Source organism: Gadus chalcogrammus, chromosome 1 (assembly GCF_026213295.1).
Source record: "Gadus chalcogrammus isolate NIFS_2021 chromosome 1, NIFS_Gcha_1.0, whole genome shotgun sequence".
In the NCBI taxonomy this organism is placed as follows: Eukaryota; Metazoa; Chordata; class Actinopteri; order Gadiformes; family Gadidae; genus Gadus; species Gadus chalcogrammus.
Window position 1 is genome coordinate 27,756,188 of NC_079412.1, and position 18,603 is coordinate 27,774,790.

The 18,603-nt window shown below is 44.8% G+C and overlaps 2 protein-coding genes across 6 annotated transcripts in view; both read left to right on the plus strand.

The window, feature by feature from the left end:
• The first annotated feature begins 1,814 nt into the window (after positions 1–1,814).
• Positions 1,815–15,256, plus strand: LOC130389770 (tumor necrosis factor receptor superfamily member 14-like). 5 transcript variants are annotated; one of them, XM_056599718.1, is made up of 9 exons: positions 1,815–1,950; positions 2,227–2,479; positions 9,009–9,089; positions 9,778–9,903; positions 10,495–10,653; positions 10,749–10,833; positions 11,011–11,153; positions 12,397–12,534; positions 12,621–15,256. In XM_056599718.1, exons 2-8 carry the CDS (start codon positions 2,440–2,442, stop codon positions 12,513–12,515), a joined length of 753 nt encoding a protein of 250 aa, XP_056455693.1. In that variant the 5' UTR covers positions 1,815–1,950; positions 2,227–2,439; the 3' UTR covers positions 12,516–12,534; positions 12,621–15,256. The 5 variants fall into 5 exon arrangements, with proteins under 5 accessions (XP_056455693.1, XP_056455685.1, XP_056455713.1 ...); XM_056599723.1 differs by lacking the exon at positions 12,397–12,534 and adding an exon at positions 11,735–11,754 and having other exon boundaries at positions 1,816–1,950; XM_056599710.1 differs by having other exon boundaries at positions 12,397–15,256.
• Positions 15,257–16,097: 841 nt separating this feature from the next.
• Positions 16,098–18,603, plus strand: part of LOC130391793 (transketolase-like) — a 14,172-nt gene continuing 11,666 nt past the window's right edge. Inside the window, exons 1-3 of the mRNA XM_056602066.1 lie at positions 16,098–16,353; positions 17,740–17,857; positions 18,215–18,328. Coding sequence (XP_056458041.1) covers positions 16,247–16,353; positions 17,740–17,857; positions 18,215–18,328 — 339 coding nt within the window. The 5' untranslated portion in view covers positions 16,098–16,246. The remainder of the gene's footprint in view (positions 16,354–17,739; positions 17,858–18,214; positions 18,329–18,603) is intronic.

An 18,603-nucleotide genomic window follows, 5' to 3' on the forward strand; every position in this document is an offset into this window, starting at 1 on the left:
ATATTAATTAAGGTTAACCAACATTATTATAAGCCCCCCCCCCCGCTGATAGCTATATACAGGGACGTGCACAGGAATTTTGAGGGGCAGTTGCTCTGACCTGAAAAAAGGGCACCACCCCCCCCCCCCCAAAAAAAACTTGCAGGCTATATGAAGGACTGAGAATAACAGGGTCTTTATTAATATATAATTACAAATAAGTAAAACACTGAAATAACTACTACTAACGATAATGCAGAAAAACATGACTTGAAGAAGAAGAACATAACATGAACACAAACATAATTAAACAACATCCTATCAAGTCACTGATAAGTTTCTCCAAATTGACATTTTAAAAATGCAAAGCTTCAAAAGAGAAGCCTTCAGAACCTCTTCTTTGTCGATTGGTATGTCCTTCTCTATGGACAGCAGGAGGAGGTCAGACAGCCGCTCTTGACCACACTGATTTCGGATTTTTTTCGGAGCACATCACTACCCTGTAGTAATGTGCTCCTCTTAGCTGCCTCCTTTAGTTGTCTCTCTCTCTCCTGAATCCTCCTCTTTTCACTGGGCATTTCGGCTTCACTTAACAATAACAAACAATAGGCTACCCAAAATAGTGATAAGATTTAGGCATGAACCATTTTGAATGAAAGAATTCATGTGATGTATTACTTCCATCATTTATTCTTCTTGTTAAAAGGAAATGTTAGAAACTAACTATCAGCAGACATGTAGTTTAGTTTGCCTAAGAGATAACGGGCTGCTTGTCTGCAAGCTAGCTAGCTGTCTGATTATTTAGGCTAAACGTTACGTGGCAAACTGAGCCTGGATTTATGAAGATTGTAATTCATTTCATAAAACGTGATGATGATTGTTTGTTTGTTATACATCTCAAATTCACCTTTTCCGAGAACATCAAGGCAGTCGTCTCACAGGTGCCGGTGTTCCGGTCGCGTGCAGCGCTGCTCACACGCCGCGCCCGCGCGGCAACTCGCCGCCTCCATTAATTTCAATGGGGGAAGGGCGGCAGAGGGGCGGCGGCAAAAGCGGCTGTTGCCGCGCGGCAGAGTTTGCCCTCCCCCTACTGACTTTCACTCTCAGTGCCCGAACGGAATTGAATGAGGCAACGGATACTTTATGAAATGTTTCGAGTGGCGATTTTTATAGGCCTACATGAAATTCTGCATCCATTAAATGATTAAAAAAAAAAAAACTTTTTTTTTTTTTTCCTCGGAAGGGCAACCTGAGTCGAGGAGGGCATATGGGCAGTTGCCCAAGCAACCTGAGCAACCCCCCTGTGCACGTCCCTGGCTATATATAACTAATATATTAATTAAACTTAACCAACTTCATTGTAAGAGTCCTATGAGGAGTGGTTCATATTGGGAGGCAGAAGCACAGTTTAATAACAATTAGTTAAATAATAATCAGTCATTAACTGTTCTATTAACCTATAGTTTGTAAATAAACATTTAACATTGAAATGATGCAAGAAATAACTGTTAATTAGTTCTAAAAATACATGTAGTTAACTATTAACAAATATTAATACAATATTAGTTGATAGATTTTTTTCTATTTGTTAAAACATCAACATACAGATTGTATGCAAACAACTAATATTTAATTAATGATGAAAAAACGATTAACTTGAGCCAAATAGATATTTTAGTAGCAATTAAAAAATATTAACAAAGGGTTAGGTAAAGACTAGTTTGCTATTTATTACGGCACCATAATATAATGTGTTACCAAAACCCCTGCTCTGAAGAACTTTTATCCCAACAGTGCACATGAACGGTCGCTGTCGTGAACACGCGTAAGCTTGAGCGTCATCATTTGCGAGCCGTCTCGTTATCACTAGGACGGTGAACGCGCCTTTACCCCCGAAAGGACATCGGCCCTGGACGGGAACGTCTCCCCTGTGCTCCCCGACTACGGTCTGGGAGCCAAAGAGCAGAAAAGGTGTCTTTTTAGGCCTATACTTATAGGCTATTATACTTAGCCTATATCTGGTCACGGAGTCGTACAGAAAACCCAGATAGGATTTTGTGCTTTTAATATTGCTCTTCTGAATATGGGTCGAGTCCTGACTGCTGACCTGCGACCAGCTTTAATGTTTTTGGACGTTTATTTTACCATAAATGTATAAAGCATGTCGTCATCTACGATGGAATAATTAAAACGATGCGCTTCTACACAGCTCTGTACGGTATTAAAATAATCTTCTTTGTTCCGCAGATGCGGAGTCCCCAGGATATGGATATCCAGATCAACCTCCTCAAACTTGCTTCGTAATAAATCCAAAGAGCAGGATGAGTTCTTAGATAAAGTGTCGTGCTCTAGGCCTGAACAATCCAAAAGAATAGGCTACGTGAAATGGTCAAATGAGGCGTTTTGCTACCATTTCGCCCACAGCTGTTAAACATTAAATACCCAGAACATATCTGAATAATGCGATGCGTCGTTGTGATCCTGACCTGCGTCTCCCTGGGTGAGTACATCACGTGTTTTAAGCATGGTCTTTAAACAAGGACGCATAGCATCCACTTGTTATTGTGTGTGGACGGGGAAGACCGCTATGATCCCTATATGTTCTTTGCGCATGGCAACACTAATGCACACTACTCCTGAAATGTCCAATGGGATGGGAGCATCGTTTGATATAGGTAATTGGTCTACAGATTAAATACGTTACCAAACACATAAGGTAGCACTTTTTGCGCATTTGAGATGGCACCTGCGATGCAAAAAGCCAAACCAACATCAGGAAGAGTGGCGAGTCACGCCCCTTCCGGTAGAGCCCATGGGACCTATGAGATCGAAAAATATGAATAGGTTTCAATGGAGAGAAAGTAAATATTTTCTGGTCCCAGTCTTTGTATGCCCCGGTTACACATATGTTGTTTGTGGATTTCAATGATCATTTTTCATGCAAAGAAAACTAAACATTTGCGTGAAGAAGTTTGATAATGTTAGGTTTTTCTCCAAGGGGAGGATAACAGCATCACAAGAGGTGAAAACCATTATGCGTCGGGGCATGTGGAGGATTTCATTTAGGCCGATGGGGAGATTGTCGGTCTTGTCCACGCCAGTCGCAGGGAGCGTGACATCACATACGAGACATGTAGTCTTTCTCATTGTGTTTTCTCAACAGCCTTTAACTGAACAATTGCACAATAAACGGTCAAATTCTTGGCATGAAAAATTATCATTTAAATTAACAAACAACATATGTGTAATCCGGGGCATATAAAGACTGGGAACAGAAAATAATTACTTCCTCTCCTTTGAAACCCATTCATATTCCCTTTTTCGATCTCATAGGTCCCATGGGCTCTACTGGAAGGGGCGTGACTTCACCACTCTTGGAGAGAGGAGGAAAGTCCTCCTCTGAGTGGGTTTGACTAGCTACGGGAACTGGATCCCGCCTACGTCTGTTCATAGCACATGGCTGCTCTATGAACCAATAAGCAGGAGCCCTGGCTGTGGAGCAGCCTGGAGGGAGGGATTATCCATCAAGTCTATGCTACGATAACCAACGAACCCGCTCAGTCGTATGCATCCTTTCCACAGAGCGCTGCGCCGCTGTTCGTTGCGGTACAGTGCGGCTCGGTTCGGTTATATTGGCGATTCCGTAGCCACCAGCCGAGCTGCGGAGCCCGCAAGGAGGATTGACTTGATCTATAAATGAAGTTCCTCAATCTTAATTGTCTTAACAACACGACCAACATTCTGAAGCACCCATTAACATCCACATTTGCCTCAAACAATGTTAGGCTTACTGTACGTCCACACCAGGAGCGACCAAAGCGTCAAAGACGCTTTGGTCGCTCACAAAGTTTCGCTGCGAATTTTTCTGTTCGCTTTGGTCGCTCAAGTCGCTCATGACGTACAATTCAATTATGCAGACGCATTTAAAGGAACCAAATGCGTTTAGTAAGCCCTACAGACAGCCACATCAAATAGTGAACTCTCCCATACACCTTGGCCATATTGCCGAGACGGTTTTGCTTATTCGATAAAGTGCTTCGACAACAAGTAGGACAGTGATTCCCCCCAATATAAAAAAAATCCTAAAATGTAGGCTAATTACAACCGAGAACAAAAAACCCTGCATGCTGTAGTAGTTGAAATATGTTTCACTGATCTGGATCTGCAAATCATGATCTGCACTCATTCGTCGCATTCAAAACAAATAGACATTGGCGCACATGGCTAATTTGCATACTTGCACAGGACTGGTTGGCTCCGCAAGGCAAATAATGGAACATATCTATCTCTCTAGGCCTTTCTGTCTATCTATCTATCAACGCGTGTCTAGTTTTAATGTGATGTATTGTGTGTATGTCCAGTCAGACTTGTTCTGTGTGGTCTTGTAGGCTACTGTCCTGTGTGGGCCGAAACACCTAAATGGATTCCCGACGATTTGTGTCGTTTGGTATTAATAAAGACTTGACTAGGCTATCTATCTATCTAGACACAATTATTCACCTCAGGCTCCGTGAATAGTGGGGAATAGAGGGATAAAAGACAAGAGATATATCCCTTGTCATTTATCCCTCGTCTTGTCGATTAGTTTGTTTATGTGACGATTTCAAAAACTTTTTTGGTTTTGTTTAAAGCATGCTACAAGCGATTGGTTGGTTAGATTGGTGGCATGTAGAGCAAATTAAAATGATTCCCGCTTAAATACGAACGTTCTAGATGTAGCCTATAAATACTCCCGCTTATCATCACTTGATATCCAAACCACTATGGCGTTTCGATCTCTGAACTGAAAAAGGGTTGGTTCGTAGGCTACAACACCGGGTGCCCAGTTACAGTCGCGATTAATACTTCAGCCGACATTTTGTTCAGTGAGTGAATAAAGGAAGGTAGGAACCAAAGTGCCTGCCGATGTTCCCTGGGATCCACGCAAGCGAAGAGCGTCTACATTCCGATTGGCTGTCAGTGTTTGGCCGCTGAAGCGAATAATAGTAATTTGCATAAAGTTAAAAAGTTTTCAACTTCTTTTTGACGCTCTGGTCGCTCAACTTTGGCCGCTGGTAGCGTTGGTCCCTTTGGTCGCTTTGGTCGCTCTTGCCCATAGAAAGTGAATGACTTCCGGCGATTTGGTCGCTCAATTCGCTTCTGGTGTGGACGTACAGTTACAGCCCATGCAAATAGTGGTGAGATAATGTTCTTGTTCTTTTAATTGTCTGTTACTCTGACCATTCTGTTTGATATTGTGGAAAGGGTGTTAGTGAATGATTCAGAGCATGATGCATTTTAAATGGCATCACTTTTGCTCTTGTGTTTCAATTTTCTATAAAAACATTGCAGCTGAAAATAAACATAGCCAAATTACGAACAATAGCTTCAGTCTTTGAGGGCAAAAATAGGCCCAGATTTTTTTGTTTAGTTTTACAAATCAAGAGTAGGCCTGATTTGACTAATTGGCTGTATATCCTTTCCTTCTGCCCTTGTAGTCCAAGACATGCTGCCCACCAGCTTTCAAAGTCCAATGCTGCCACTGATGGATTTGTATCAATTCACATAAGTATCCCTCCCTGCTACTTTGTAGTTCCCCAAAACACCCTGAAACAACATGAGTCCCACATACTTATGCCACCATACAGCACTAACAGTGCAAGCAGGCCAATGGCAGCCAAGCACGCAGTCCTTCCTCCCTCTATTGATAAACCACCAGCTGCCACTGACGACTGGAAGTACATGAGGTCATGTTCTCACTTGCTGTGTGTGTATGTGTATGTTCTTCCGTGTCTCTGTTCTAGTGCTACCACTTTGTACAGCTGACAATAACAATAAATAATGTTTTTAAGAATGAAGGCCTAAATACACCAGCGCCGCAGCGGCGCGTCAAAAACTCTGCCCCCATTATTCCGGATGTACTAGCCCACACCGGCGCCGACTAATCTAGTCTTCGAGCCAATGTTCTATTCCCTAGCGTCGCCGCCCCTGAAAAAGCGCTGATTTTTACATCCCGGGTCCCGTAGGCACCTCCATATCTACTCCTCACCACTGGATGTCGCCCTCTGTCGTTTGTGAGAAACAATTACGAGAATGGATGATGAGAGACTGGTCGTCGAGGTGGAGAAATATGTTGAATTGTATGACCAAAGTTCCCGTCATTACAAAGACAACTCCAAAAAGGACATTGCCTGGCGAGCCATAGCTCTGGAGATTGGCTCTTCAGGTGAGAAATCAACAATGGTGTATTAAGTACCCAAACCATTAACCATAATGGGAAATAGACTAAATCAAGTCACATATAATCACACCATGTAGGTAGAAACCAGATTACTTGTAATATATATTTTTTTATTTAAGGCAAGGCAACTTCATTCATATAGCACTTTTAATACATGAAGCAGACTCAAAGTGCTTCACATAGAAATGCAATAAATATACAATACAATAAAAAAGACTACTGAGGCCAGCACAGCAATAACATCACTGTATTTATCCCGAGAGATAATATATATGTGTATATATATATATATGCAAAAGAGTATTTATACCAGAGAGTGATAATAACTAAATTATAGGTCATCATGACTAGGCTACACCATATGGTTCTGCCATTGTACACTTCCTAGTGGCAAATTGAAATATTGGCGGTGCCTCTCAGGATCTGCACGGAGCTCCTGGACCAGATTGTGGTATACCTCCTGTTCTTGTCTCCGTTCATTGATGGGGTGCACCCAAACCCTTCGTCTTCTCCTTGCCCGCCTTCGGCGCAGCAGAAGAAGGGCAGCCACCCTCTGTCTGGCAACAATTGTTCTGTTGAAATAAAAAAAACTCAATAAAATGTGAAATAACTTGTGTTCAATTATAATGGATAACTACTGGCTGCATACATGTAAATGTGTGGCTATGCTAAGGCTATATTGATGGATAGATAGATAGCTACTTTATTGGTCACAATGGGGACCAATAAAGCCATCCAGTAGCTTAATACAATAAATACACACAATAACAATTGGCCTTAAAAGGTGACTGCACTATATACTAAAAAGGCTTAATAGAAGGTGCTGCACTTATTGAGATTGTTTTTTGCAGTAGATGAATAATTGCAAAATATAAAATAAATAAGAAATGACAGTAAATAAAACGATAAAGTACCCTACAAACTAAGTTGATCTGATGCTTGAAAACATACTTTCACTGCGCAGATTATACATTTTTCAAATTATTCAGCCAAAAAGATGGAAAATAAATAAACTAGGCTACAATAGGCTACTCACCCATTGCGTTCCGTCTCTTTGCTGCGGTTGATTGACAGGTGACTTCCTGATTTTATACTCCAGCGCGGCCGTCGCGCCGCCTCCTGTTGGTGCTAGGGGCGTGCTTTTGACGCGCGTAAAATGCGCGCCGCTGCGCTGCGGCGCGGCGCCGGTGTATTTAGGCCTTCAAATCTGTCTCCTGCATGAGATGTGCGTCGCTGAATAGGGGCGCAAGCCGACGCTACTGTATGTTATATTTTATGACATGTCAAAATGTCATGACAAATATTTTCTGTGGTGGTACGCGGTATAAAAAAGTTTGAGAACCACTGCTCTAGATAATGTTTGCACATGCATGAAGAAGATAACTTCTTTATTGACTGTTGGAAGAATTGGTAAAAAAAAAAAAAGAAAAGCTTACTTCTTACGCCGACACACAGCAATACCATTCCCAATCCTTTGCATTACCCTTAATGAACTTAGTGCCCATACAAGAGTAGCCTACAAGGGTTCAGGTAAAGCCTGAAATAATAAGATAACTAATAGGATTATGGATCAATGTGGAAAATCAAATCTCAAGTCAGTTATTTTTAAAAATGTGGGACTTTAAATTTGAAATACTGATGGCGTAAAAATGCTTGATTTGGGGTAAATGTATTGTCAGAGCTTGTCTGAACTCAGATAAAAGTCATTGTCAGAACTAATGGAGCAAAGTTTTTACAGCAAGTTCCAGATATAATGATACAGTAAAAATGCTTGTTGATGTAGGCACTAAAATGGTCGTGTTAACCGAATGTGGTCACATGTGAAGAGACGCTCTCAATGTCAGCCCGTGCTTGGCCAACCCGTGGCAATGCAATTGCCGTAAAGGATAGAATACGCGTGCACTCCAAATTGAAGGACAGCTCCAATGCCCACGGAGTTGCGAGTGTCGGCCAGCCTGACCGCAGTAGATAAGAGGGGGTGGCAATATTGCTAATGCTGGTTTAAGACGTCCGGCTGCTTTTTGCATCGCAAATGCCATGTAGCCTAATGTAAGAACCAGAGTTCAGACATTTTTTGTTTGGCAGTCAGGAAAATATCTGTTTTCGCCTATTCTTATAATGGTACATGTAGGATTGGGCATGTAACCAAATGCCCAATGGTTCACTAAGATGTGTTTTAAGCTTTGGTAAACCAGTCCAAAAAAATCCAAAGTAGCTACTCTATCAATAGGCTACAATATATTTAACACTTCCGTATTAGTCTATTGTTTATAATCGGCCATGCCTGCTTATGGTATAAAGTCAATACATAGACCCCCACTGAGCGAAGTCATGCCACAGCCTATTAAATAGACTTGAGAACAACTGTCTCAAAATTAATATTCATCAGCATCCATTGCCATTAAAAAAGTGTATTGATATATTTTTTAGATCATTAATGAAAACCGACAACATTAGCGGGGGCAGGCCACAACGGACGTCTGGTCACCCTCAATAATACAATCGTGATATTAGATTCTGCGTGCTATGAAACAAGAGGTAGCTCCTCCTAGGGACCGACTGTAGATGACTGTACATGAACGTCGACGCTGTAGGCGTTAATGTACAGTCACTTTGGAGATGAATCTCTTTAGTTCAAACAAATGACGAAATGACTTGAGCCCACAGGGGCCCGCACAGGGAGGCCCCCCGGCCCCCCCTGTGTGGACCCCGCGTCTACTCACACTAGGGCCGCGGCCCCGTGCCCGAGCTCATTTGCATAGTAAAGTCTAGAAAGTTATTTTAAGGGTCGGTGTCTTTTTTATTTCAGCCCTCAGCCCTCCAGGAGAAGGCTGTCGTTCTGGGGAGTATGAGCCCGCTCCTGGGATGTGCTGCCCACTGTGCGATAAAGGTAAACATGTGCGGCCAGGGGGCGCCCCCTGGTGGTTCACCGGGTTAAAGCGCCTACCATGTATGCCCAGTCCTGAACGCAGGCGCAGCGACCCGGGTTCGAATCCTGCCCGTGGTCATTTGCTGCATGTCCTCCCCTCTGGCTCCCAGACCGTCCTCTCTATATCTCTCCGCAATAAAGCAGAAAAAATAAAATAAAAAAAGATGTGAGGCCTATAGAGACTGTATGGCCTGGACGCCAAACCGAGATCCAATTAAAGTGTGGAGGAGAAGGAATTTGTGCTAGCGATTAACTCGTTGGAAAAGGAGGGGTTGTTCAGTGCTAACTATGCATTCAGCTGCACGTGAAAAGCAATACAATTCACTTTGGAACCAGTATTTAATAAATGTCCCATTTAAAACCAATTTATACACCTGTGTCACCTTGACACATTGATTAGTTATTAGTTTTTTTATGACGTGGGGGACATTACATTTGATCTTACCGATCGAAGCGACTGGCTTTGAATTCTGTAGCATTAGAATCATTTCATCCGTTAGTCCCAAGTTAACCCTGCTGGCCCTTGGTGCGTAACTCTTCTCGAGCCTTAAAGAAGTGATGACGTAAAGTAATATACAAGAAACCAATTTAAAGGAGTGACGTGTTCCCTTCTCCAGTTGATGGAGCTGAGTGTGTTCCTACTCTCCAGGGAGTGTTGTGCTGCGAGACTGCACCGACGAGTCGAGTACCAACTGCAGACCGTGTGAGAGTGGCACCTACATGGACGCAGACAACGGACGCAGCCAGTGTATGAGCTGTCGACCCTGTATCGCAGGTAGTGAACCAGCTCCACTACAGTGGACCAGCTGTCGACCCTGTAACGCAGGTAGTGAACCAGCTCCACTACAGTGGATCAGCTGTCGACCCTGTAACGCAGGTAGTTAACCAGCTCCACTACAGTGGACCAGCTGTCGACTCCGTAGAGCAGGTAGTGAACCTCCATCTGAGTGACGACAGATGTGCTGTATTGGAGATCTAAGAGCTGAGAAAAAATCTTTTGATATACACCACATTTGATATCTGAAATTAACTTCTTATTTTTAGATTTTTAGAAATATGTTGAATGGAGCTGTAAATAAATAACAGACTGAAACTCTGCAGGTGACATGTTTATGGTTGTTTGTAGAGCCCGACCAATTAAGGATTTTTAAGGCCGAAACCGAAACAAATATTTGGTGATTAAAAAATTCCGATATATCGGATTTCAAGTCCTTTGAAGAAAAACCAAAAAGAACCAAAAAAATAATATATATATTTTTCAAAATATTAATTAATCGGCCGATACCGATTGTTTGGAAAATGCCTAATATCGGCCGATGACATCGGACCGCCGATATATCGGTGTTGTTTGGTCCTTTCCGAGCAGAACAAGGTCTGGGGACACAACGGGAGTGCTCCAGAGTACGGGACTCAGCCTGCAGCGTATTGGATGGCTTCTACTGCCAAGCGTCCAATCAGGAGTCAGGCTGCTCCCTGGCTGAGATGCACACTCGTTGCACAGCTGGCCAGACGGCGGCGGAGCCTGGTAGGGGAAACACTCCTGTAGTCATATTTATATCTATGAGTGTTTGTTATGATTTTCAATGCTCATGTTTCAGAACTCCCAACGTGTTCTCGTAGGAACCAGGACCACGGACACGGTCTGCGAGGACTGCGCGACAGGGTTTTACTCTCCAGATGGAACAAACTGTACAGCATGGAACATGTGGGTTATGCCATTGGCTCCTTTTGTGTCATGTTATTTTATGAATTCAAGTAAGTATTTTATTTGCTTAACGATATTCACCGTAACTTACACCAGGTGATTGCGTCCGGTTAAAGAGACCAAGCTCTCGTAAAATCGAGGAATAGAATTTACTTTCCGCTTTCCCAAACCCGACAGCTGCGTGGATGGAGAGGTTGAGCGGCACGAAGGCAGCCGAACCAAGGACGTGCTCTGTGCTAAAGCCCCAGGCAGGCATCACTATGTCATAATAATACCAGTACTGGTCGCCACCGGAGCTGTGGTATGGATGCTAGTCCATGGTGAGTTTGCTTACTAAAGGCCCAATCAACCCTGCTGCATTCTGCCTGTATGCAAAGATCTGCGTCGATTCTCAAGCCGCCAGCACACAGAGCACCCGGTAGATTACCGGGATAACGTTGCAGCTGGGGTTCACACTATTCACAAATGGAGCTATGTTCAGGAAAATTCCGTCTCACAACCATTCACACATGTAAATGGGTGAAAGGGTTCATTATATGGCAGCAATGCTGCAATAGAAGGGACAGTCCAGCAGAAGGCGGTAATGCAACACTTACGGACGCCAAACCGCCATCAGACTAAACGGATTTCGGAACCTTTCCAGTTTTTTTCCAAAAAAAAAATCAAGAACTTGTTTGGCAATCCATGAAGCTGCATTGATGAAATTAGTCTCTGAAATATCTCTCAAAGATGTGCCTGCGGTCTCTGAGTCCTGAAGTGGATCTTTGCGGACGTAGGGTCTGCAGAGTGTGGATTCTGCTTAATACGGCCTGCCCTCACAGTCACCTGTCTGCCCGCCTTGTTTACTGTCTCTCGTTAACCACCCTCATCTTCACTCATTAATGACCCTTTGTTATTCTAGCCTATCATGGGAGGACAGAGGTATGTTTGTTTTAAATTGGATGGATGGATACAATAGCGTTCTAGTCATACTCATAAGTCATATTTGTCCTGTTAAATTGCACGTAAGCTTGCATGTATATCTTGTACATCGGGATCATTGGAATGTTGTTATATTAGTACTGATGGTTTTGAAGTCACGGTTTAGGAACTGATCGGGAAAGGGTTTTTAATGATTATGGGAGACGCTTTTAGTGTCTGAAACTGCCGCAGCATTTCTCGCGTGAGATGAGGGAAAATAAATGGTTTCCTTCAGCCTGTAATCGTTGATTTAGGATGTTAGAGGTTCCTCTCTTGAGTCCTCAATATGGGTGTGGTCCAACCAAAGAGAGAGTTGGTCAATGTGGCCCGGGAAAGGGAAGTCTGGGGCAGGGACGCTGGAAGTAATTCACAGTTGGGGGGGCTGAGAAACGTTCCGATGACGGGGGGGGGGGGGGGGGTTGAAACCATCACTTCAGTGATGGTTTCATTCCGTCTATACGAGCAGGTGTGCGCCTTTTGTGAATCAAATCATGCTTGTGACATTTATAGTCACAAGTAAAATGACAATAGTATAATAATAGTCTGATATATTTATGTATTTATTTATTTATTTCCACGGGGGTTTTTGCATTTCACATTCAGCCTCTCGCCACCAGGGGGGGCTGCAGCCCCCCCACTTCCAGCGTCCATGGTCTGGGGCCCCCTGCTTGAGCTGCTCCCCCCGCGACCCGACCCCGGATAAGCGGACGAAAATGAGATGATGAGAACCAAAGAACCGATGTACAAGCCGCATTGTAGGATTGAAATTGTTTGGCTGATTACAAATATTATTACAACATTGATATGAATATTGTTTTGTCCCATAGGCATCAGAGGAGGTGGACAGTGAAGAGTTGGAACCCCAGCAAAGCTTACTGTAACCCAATTGAAGCAGCAGTAGTTGGTGTTGAGGTGATGTTAACATTCTGTGATGTCAAGCTTTCAGGTCCCACATTGTCCCGCTTCTTACACGGCTACTTGCCAAAACGAAAAAAACACACGGTGTGTGTTTTAAATATATTTGTTACCAGCGTTCGTAGTATTGATCAGCAGAGAAATAGTCTGCCAAAGACGTTGACGTTGCTTAGCAACCGAGGACGCTGGGGTTGAGAAGTTACCGGACTTCTTGCGGAGTGATACGGAAGACAGCAAAAAAATCATTTTCCTTGACAGCGGTCATTATATGCTTAGCAATGGTGAATTATCAAAAAAATATTCACTGCTGGAAGTTTTGAAGGCCGTTGCAAGTGAGCGTTCCGCAGCAATGAGAAGAGCCGTGTAATGAATAACGATAGTCACATTCATTATTCGATATTCTACATGACTCAGACTATTTGACTATTCGACGATCGTTGCCCATCCCTAATAGTAATACATGGTTAAACTTAGATGAAAAAAGCAATAATTGCATGACTTGACGAGTCCCGAAGCTCGAGTCTGAGTCAAGTCTGAAGTCTTTTGGGTGGAGTCACATGTCAAGTCTGAAGTCACAGTTTGTGCGACTTGAGTGCGACTCGAGTTCGAGTCTCAGACTCGAGTCCCCATCTCTGGTGTGTGTGTGTGTGTGTGTGTGTGTGTGTGTGTGTGTGTGTGTGTGTGTGTGTGTGTGTGTGTGTGTGTGTGTGTGTGTGTGTGTGTGTGTGTGTGTGTGTGTGTGTGTGTTAACCTCCAAGTGCCTTAGCGTTTCAAAATAACAATGTTTAGGCTGCGGCTGATTTTGTGTAAACTTGCAGTGCTTAAAAACATCGGGCCCTCGTGAAACAGGCGGTTGCGCGGTCGTTGTGCGTGGGTTGTGATCACCTTGTGCGATGGCTTGCAAACCTGCTTAATAATAATAATTGTATAAGCTTTATAAGGCCGATTAGCAAGGCTAACTTGCTCACTTATTTCAGGACTCAATGACTACTGCCGCCTCTGGCATGGCTCCAACCAAAACATTGGCGGGTAGTTTCAAAAAAACAATGTTTAGGCTGCGTCTGATTTTGTGTAAACTTGCGGTGCTTTAGAACGCAACAGCTGACCTCCCAACGAGTATTATGGTACCTTAACGCAAAGGCAACTTTAAGCTATCTATTCGAACTGAACCTGTGCTATGGCGTAGCCCTACTCATGTTTTTCTCCTCCAGTTCTCCGTCAGTTAGAGACGGCATCATATTTATTGAGTGCTTATGTTTGACAAGGCATTAGCATATGCTGCCGGGAAGTGCTTGTAAGAGTCCTACAACTCATCGTTCTAACTCACGTTGCATATGTTTCTAATCTGATATATGTTGAATATATCTAAGTGATGTGTTTTTGGATGTGCATCTTGAAATTACTTGTGATTAAAAGCAATAAAACAGTTGACCTGATAGTAGATTGAAAGTGTTTTAGTGTTCCGTTCCTCAAGGGCCCCAGTGATCACGGGTGGGGGCCCCACCCGTCAGAGGCCAGCCTCTTGGCCGGCCCTGGAGGAAGGCCGAGCTCTCTGAGTGGCCAACGACGTGCGTCGCGACGTAGGTCGCATTGGTCGGGTCGTAGGTCACATTGGTCGTGACGTAGGTCGCATTGGTCGCGAAGTAGGTCGCTCGTCTGGCTGCTTTCAGTCGCTGTGGTCGCTGACTGGCTTGGTCGCTCAAAATCTATGGGCGGTCGTTTATCAGTTAATTTGCATGTTAAGGTAACTTAACGGGTTTTTTGCGACAGTTGAAGAACCAGAAAGCCATGCTCTCTGGCGAAAGCTTCCTACAGCTCTTTATTGCAAATATTATTTTAATATGGAAGTAGGCCTACAGTTTAAAATGATGAAATCGTTGGTCCATCAGTATCAATGAAATATATTAGTTGTAATTTGGGGCGGATTCAAATAATGTATTTTAGATATTATATAGCCTATTTGTTTTCTTAAATGACAGTAAGCCTAATAAGGTATATTATACACAAAGTTCTTTGTTATAGAGTGATATATTAGTTGTAATTTGGGGCGTATTCAAATAATGTATTTAATATATTATATATAGCCTTTTTGTTTTGTTAAATGTCATTAAGCCTAATAAGGTATGTTATGCAAAAAGTTCTTCGTTATAGAGTGATATATGTAAATATAAGTGCACATTGTAAAAAAAATTGTCACAGTGGTACAAGCGGAAGCGTCGCCGGGTTAGGATTCAAGTAGGCGGTTGTTCGATTCTCTCTGGGATCAGATACATTTCTGCTCTTTTAGTCAAACTTATTGACGCAATCGGCGTCTTTCATTTGAACATTTTTGTATGATTTAGTACGATGGTATGATAATTATACGACGTAATGACGGGCTGCGACGCCTTGCTGGTATCGGCTGGCTGGCAGCGACGACAGGCCAGCCACGGCAGGCCGCTGTCTGTGGCGCCACTATCCACTCGCCATATCCACTCGCCATACTACTGCGGCCCTGCCTGCCCTGGCTGGGAGCCCTTGTAGCTGGACGTCTGCGGTCCACGGAGTGGCCCACCACTACCACCACCAGGGGGGGCTAGTGGGGGTAGTGGTGGGCCACTACCGCCACTAGCCCCCCCTGGTGGCGGTAATGGCCAACCACTACCGCCACTAGCCCCCCCTGGTGGCGGCCTTCGACCTGCACTCAAAGCGGTCAGCAGCAATACCGGCTCTGTGGCCTCCCAGGTCGTAATTGGCTTCCTGGACTACTCCTTTCCTGCTGAGGTCTATAAAGAATATAATGTACACATAATCTGGTTACATTTATTTAACACATGGCCAAATTGGAGTTGGTCGAAAATGGGTCCCTGATCTTTCAATTTGACACTGATCACGACTTTGGTCGTCCAAATGTTTGGTGGGTAGCTTGACCCACCGTCAGAATGAAGTATATTCATTATTTTATATATATATGAAAAAGGCTTAAATCCAATGAGCCTATATTACTAGGAGAGTACTGGTGTGTGTGTGTGTGTGTGTGTGTTTGTGCGCGCTTGGCAAGTGGCCCAAGCCTGCCGCCTAGTGGACAGTTTCTGCACTACCGCCGAGTTTACGCAGCACACTGCACTGTCCACCGTTCTTTACTGCACCTTCCCAACTCCATGTGGCTCTAGATTAGTAATACTACAGGCAATCATTGGGCACACCCCCTTCCCCTCTCCCTCTCTCTCTCTCTCTCTCTCTCTCTCTCTCTCTCTCTCTCTCTCTCTCTCTCTCTCTCTCTCTCTCTCTCTCTCTCTCTCTCTCTCTCTCTCTCTCTCTCTCTCTCTCTCTCTCTCTCTCTCTCTCTCTTCCACCCCCCCCCCCCCCCCCACCCCTCTCATCCTGAAAAAAGGTTGAGAGGAGGAAGAGGCGGAGATGCCTTTTTAACCCCTGCCTTATCACCTCCCGCATCACTCCACGCCGGGACCGACCAGGGACGTTTTAACTGTCCGTTCACCAGCAGGGCCGCTTCGTTCACCAGAGACCCGTCATCCCGTCATCCCGTCACCGCTCACAGATGGAGGACTACCACAAACCCGACCAGCAGACGGTGCAGGCGCTCGCCAACATCGCCACCCGGCTGCGGATCAACTCCATCAAGGCGACCACAGCGGCGGGAAGCGGGTAACGAGGAGACGCTAATATTAATCTATAATAGTAATATGATGCGTTGCTATTCAAATATAGCCGTTATTTTTCATCTGTAAATAGGACATTGCGGAACTTTTTGTTGTTATTGTGGTTTTGTTTAGGCTATTTTAGGCCTAAGTATTTTTGTAAAGTCTTCCCCGGTATGGCGGACCTGCATGGCTGCATCACACTACGATAGACGGCACTGGGCTGTGTTCCTGAAGCCGCTCCGTAAGGGAGAACAGCAGTGACCGAGTCAGGGAGACGCACCGCAGGGACCTACGGGGACGCGACGCCGGGGCGGGAGGTGAATGAGAGCCTTGCACGCTGTCGTGCACCTGCGTTCGACACAGATGCCACCCGAACAATTATGCATCCGACGACGATCCGATAGATGGTCCATTCCATCACAATCCCGATTGCATATGATTTTAGTCCCATACCTTCTCGGTCTCGTTTTTCTTTAATATTTTATTAACTTTAGTATTTTATTCATTAAATATTGTTCGGAAAGATCTTTTTTTTTTTTACGGTTGGGGTAAGGGAATGACAACTGGCACCCAGTGAGGTACAGTGAACAATTAATTTGACATTATTACACGTTATTATTAGTCCAGAATGTCGAATCTACTACATGCATGTGTTGATGCATAATTTCGCCCATATTCTATAAATGAACTTAAAATACGTTAACAAAGTCAGTGCGTCCGTCAGTAGTCTTACATAAGCTACTGATGTGGCAGTTTGGATTAACATATTAAAGCTAGCATGACAGACAGAGGGACAGATGTACAGTGTAGGACTGAGGGGCCGTGGTGCCCCTTTCTTTGTGTTTACAAACCGTGTCTTTCTCCTCGGTCCCTAACCCCTCTGTCTGTTCCTGAGTGTGTTCTTTCTCCCCGGTCCCTAACCCCTGTGTCTGTGCCTGAGTGTGTTCTTTCTCCCCGGTCCCTAACCCCCGTGTCTGTGCCTGAGTGTGTTCTTTCTCCCGGTCCCTAACCCCTGTGTCTGTGCCTGAGTGTGTTCTTTCTCCCCGGTCCCTAACCCCTCTGTCTGTTCCTGAGTGTGTTCTTTCTCCCCGGTCCCTAACCCCTGTGTCTGTGCCTGAGTGTGTTCTTTCTACCCGGTCCCTAACCCCTGTGTCTGTGCCTGAGTGTGTTCTTTCTCCCTGGTCCCTAACCCCCGTGTCTGTGCCTAAGTGTGTTCTTTCTCCCCGGTCCCTAACCCCTGTGTCTGTGCCTGAGTGTGTTCTTTCTCCCCGGTCCCTAGCCCCTGTGTCTGTGCCTGAGTGTGTTCTTTCTCCCCTGTCCCTAACCCCTGTGTCTGAGTGTGTTCTTCTCCCCGGTCCCTAACCCCAGTGTCTGTGTTCCCTGGCTGCAGTCACCCCACGTCATGCAGCAGCGTGGCGGAGATCATGTCGGTGCTGTTCTTCAACACCATGAAGTACCGCCCTGAAGACCCCAAGAACATCCACAACGACCGCTTCGTGCTGTCCAAGGTACACACACACACACACACACACACACACACACACACACACACACACACACACACACACACACACACACACACACACACACACACACACACACACACACACACACACACACATAGACGGACACACACACCCACACACAGACGGACACACACACATAGACGGACGCAAACACACACACACGCACGCACACGCACACGTACACACACACATATGGACAGACATACACGCACACACAAACACATAGACGGACACACAAACAAAGTTGTATGCATATCATACATAAGCACTTCTTTCTGCAGTCTGTCCTTCTATCTATAGACTGTTAACATTGTGACCTCTGACCTCTGACCTCCCCAGGGTCACGCCGCCCCCATCCTGTACGCGGTGTGGGCGGAGGCGGGGTACCTGAAGGAGAGCGAGCTCCTGAACCTGAGGAAGGTGGACTCCATCCTGGAGGGACACCCCGTGCCGGTGAGAACAGGAAATGACATCACACATGGACAGGAAGTGCCTTCGCGGCCTCCGGATGTTTGCTGCCTTGTTGCGTGCGCTGATGTTCTGCTGTCTCCTGCGTTCTTCAGTGTTGTGTACACTTGTCCTCCATTCTCCCTGGAGGACAATAATGTCGACTCTAAATCATGCCGCTGCAGAGAAAGGCAGATTACACTCAGATTACACTCATTTTACACACAGATTACACACAGATTACACCACGTTAGATCGAGACGGTGGATGCACGGGTCCCT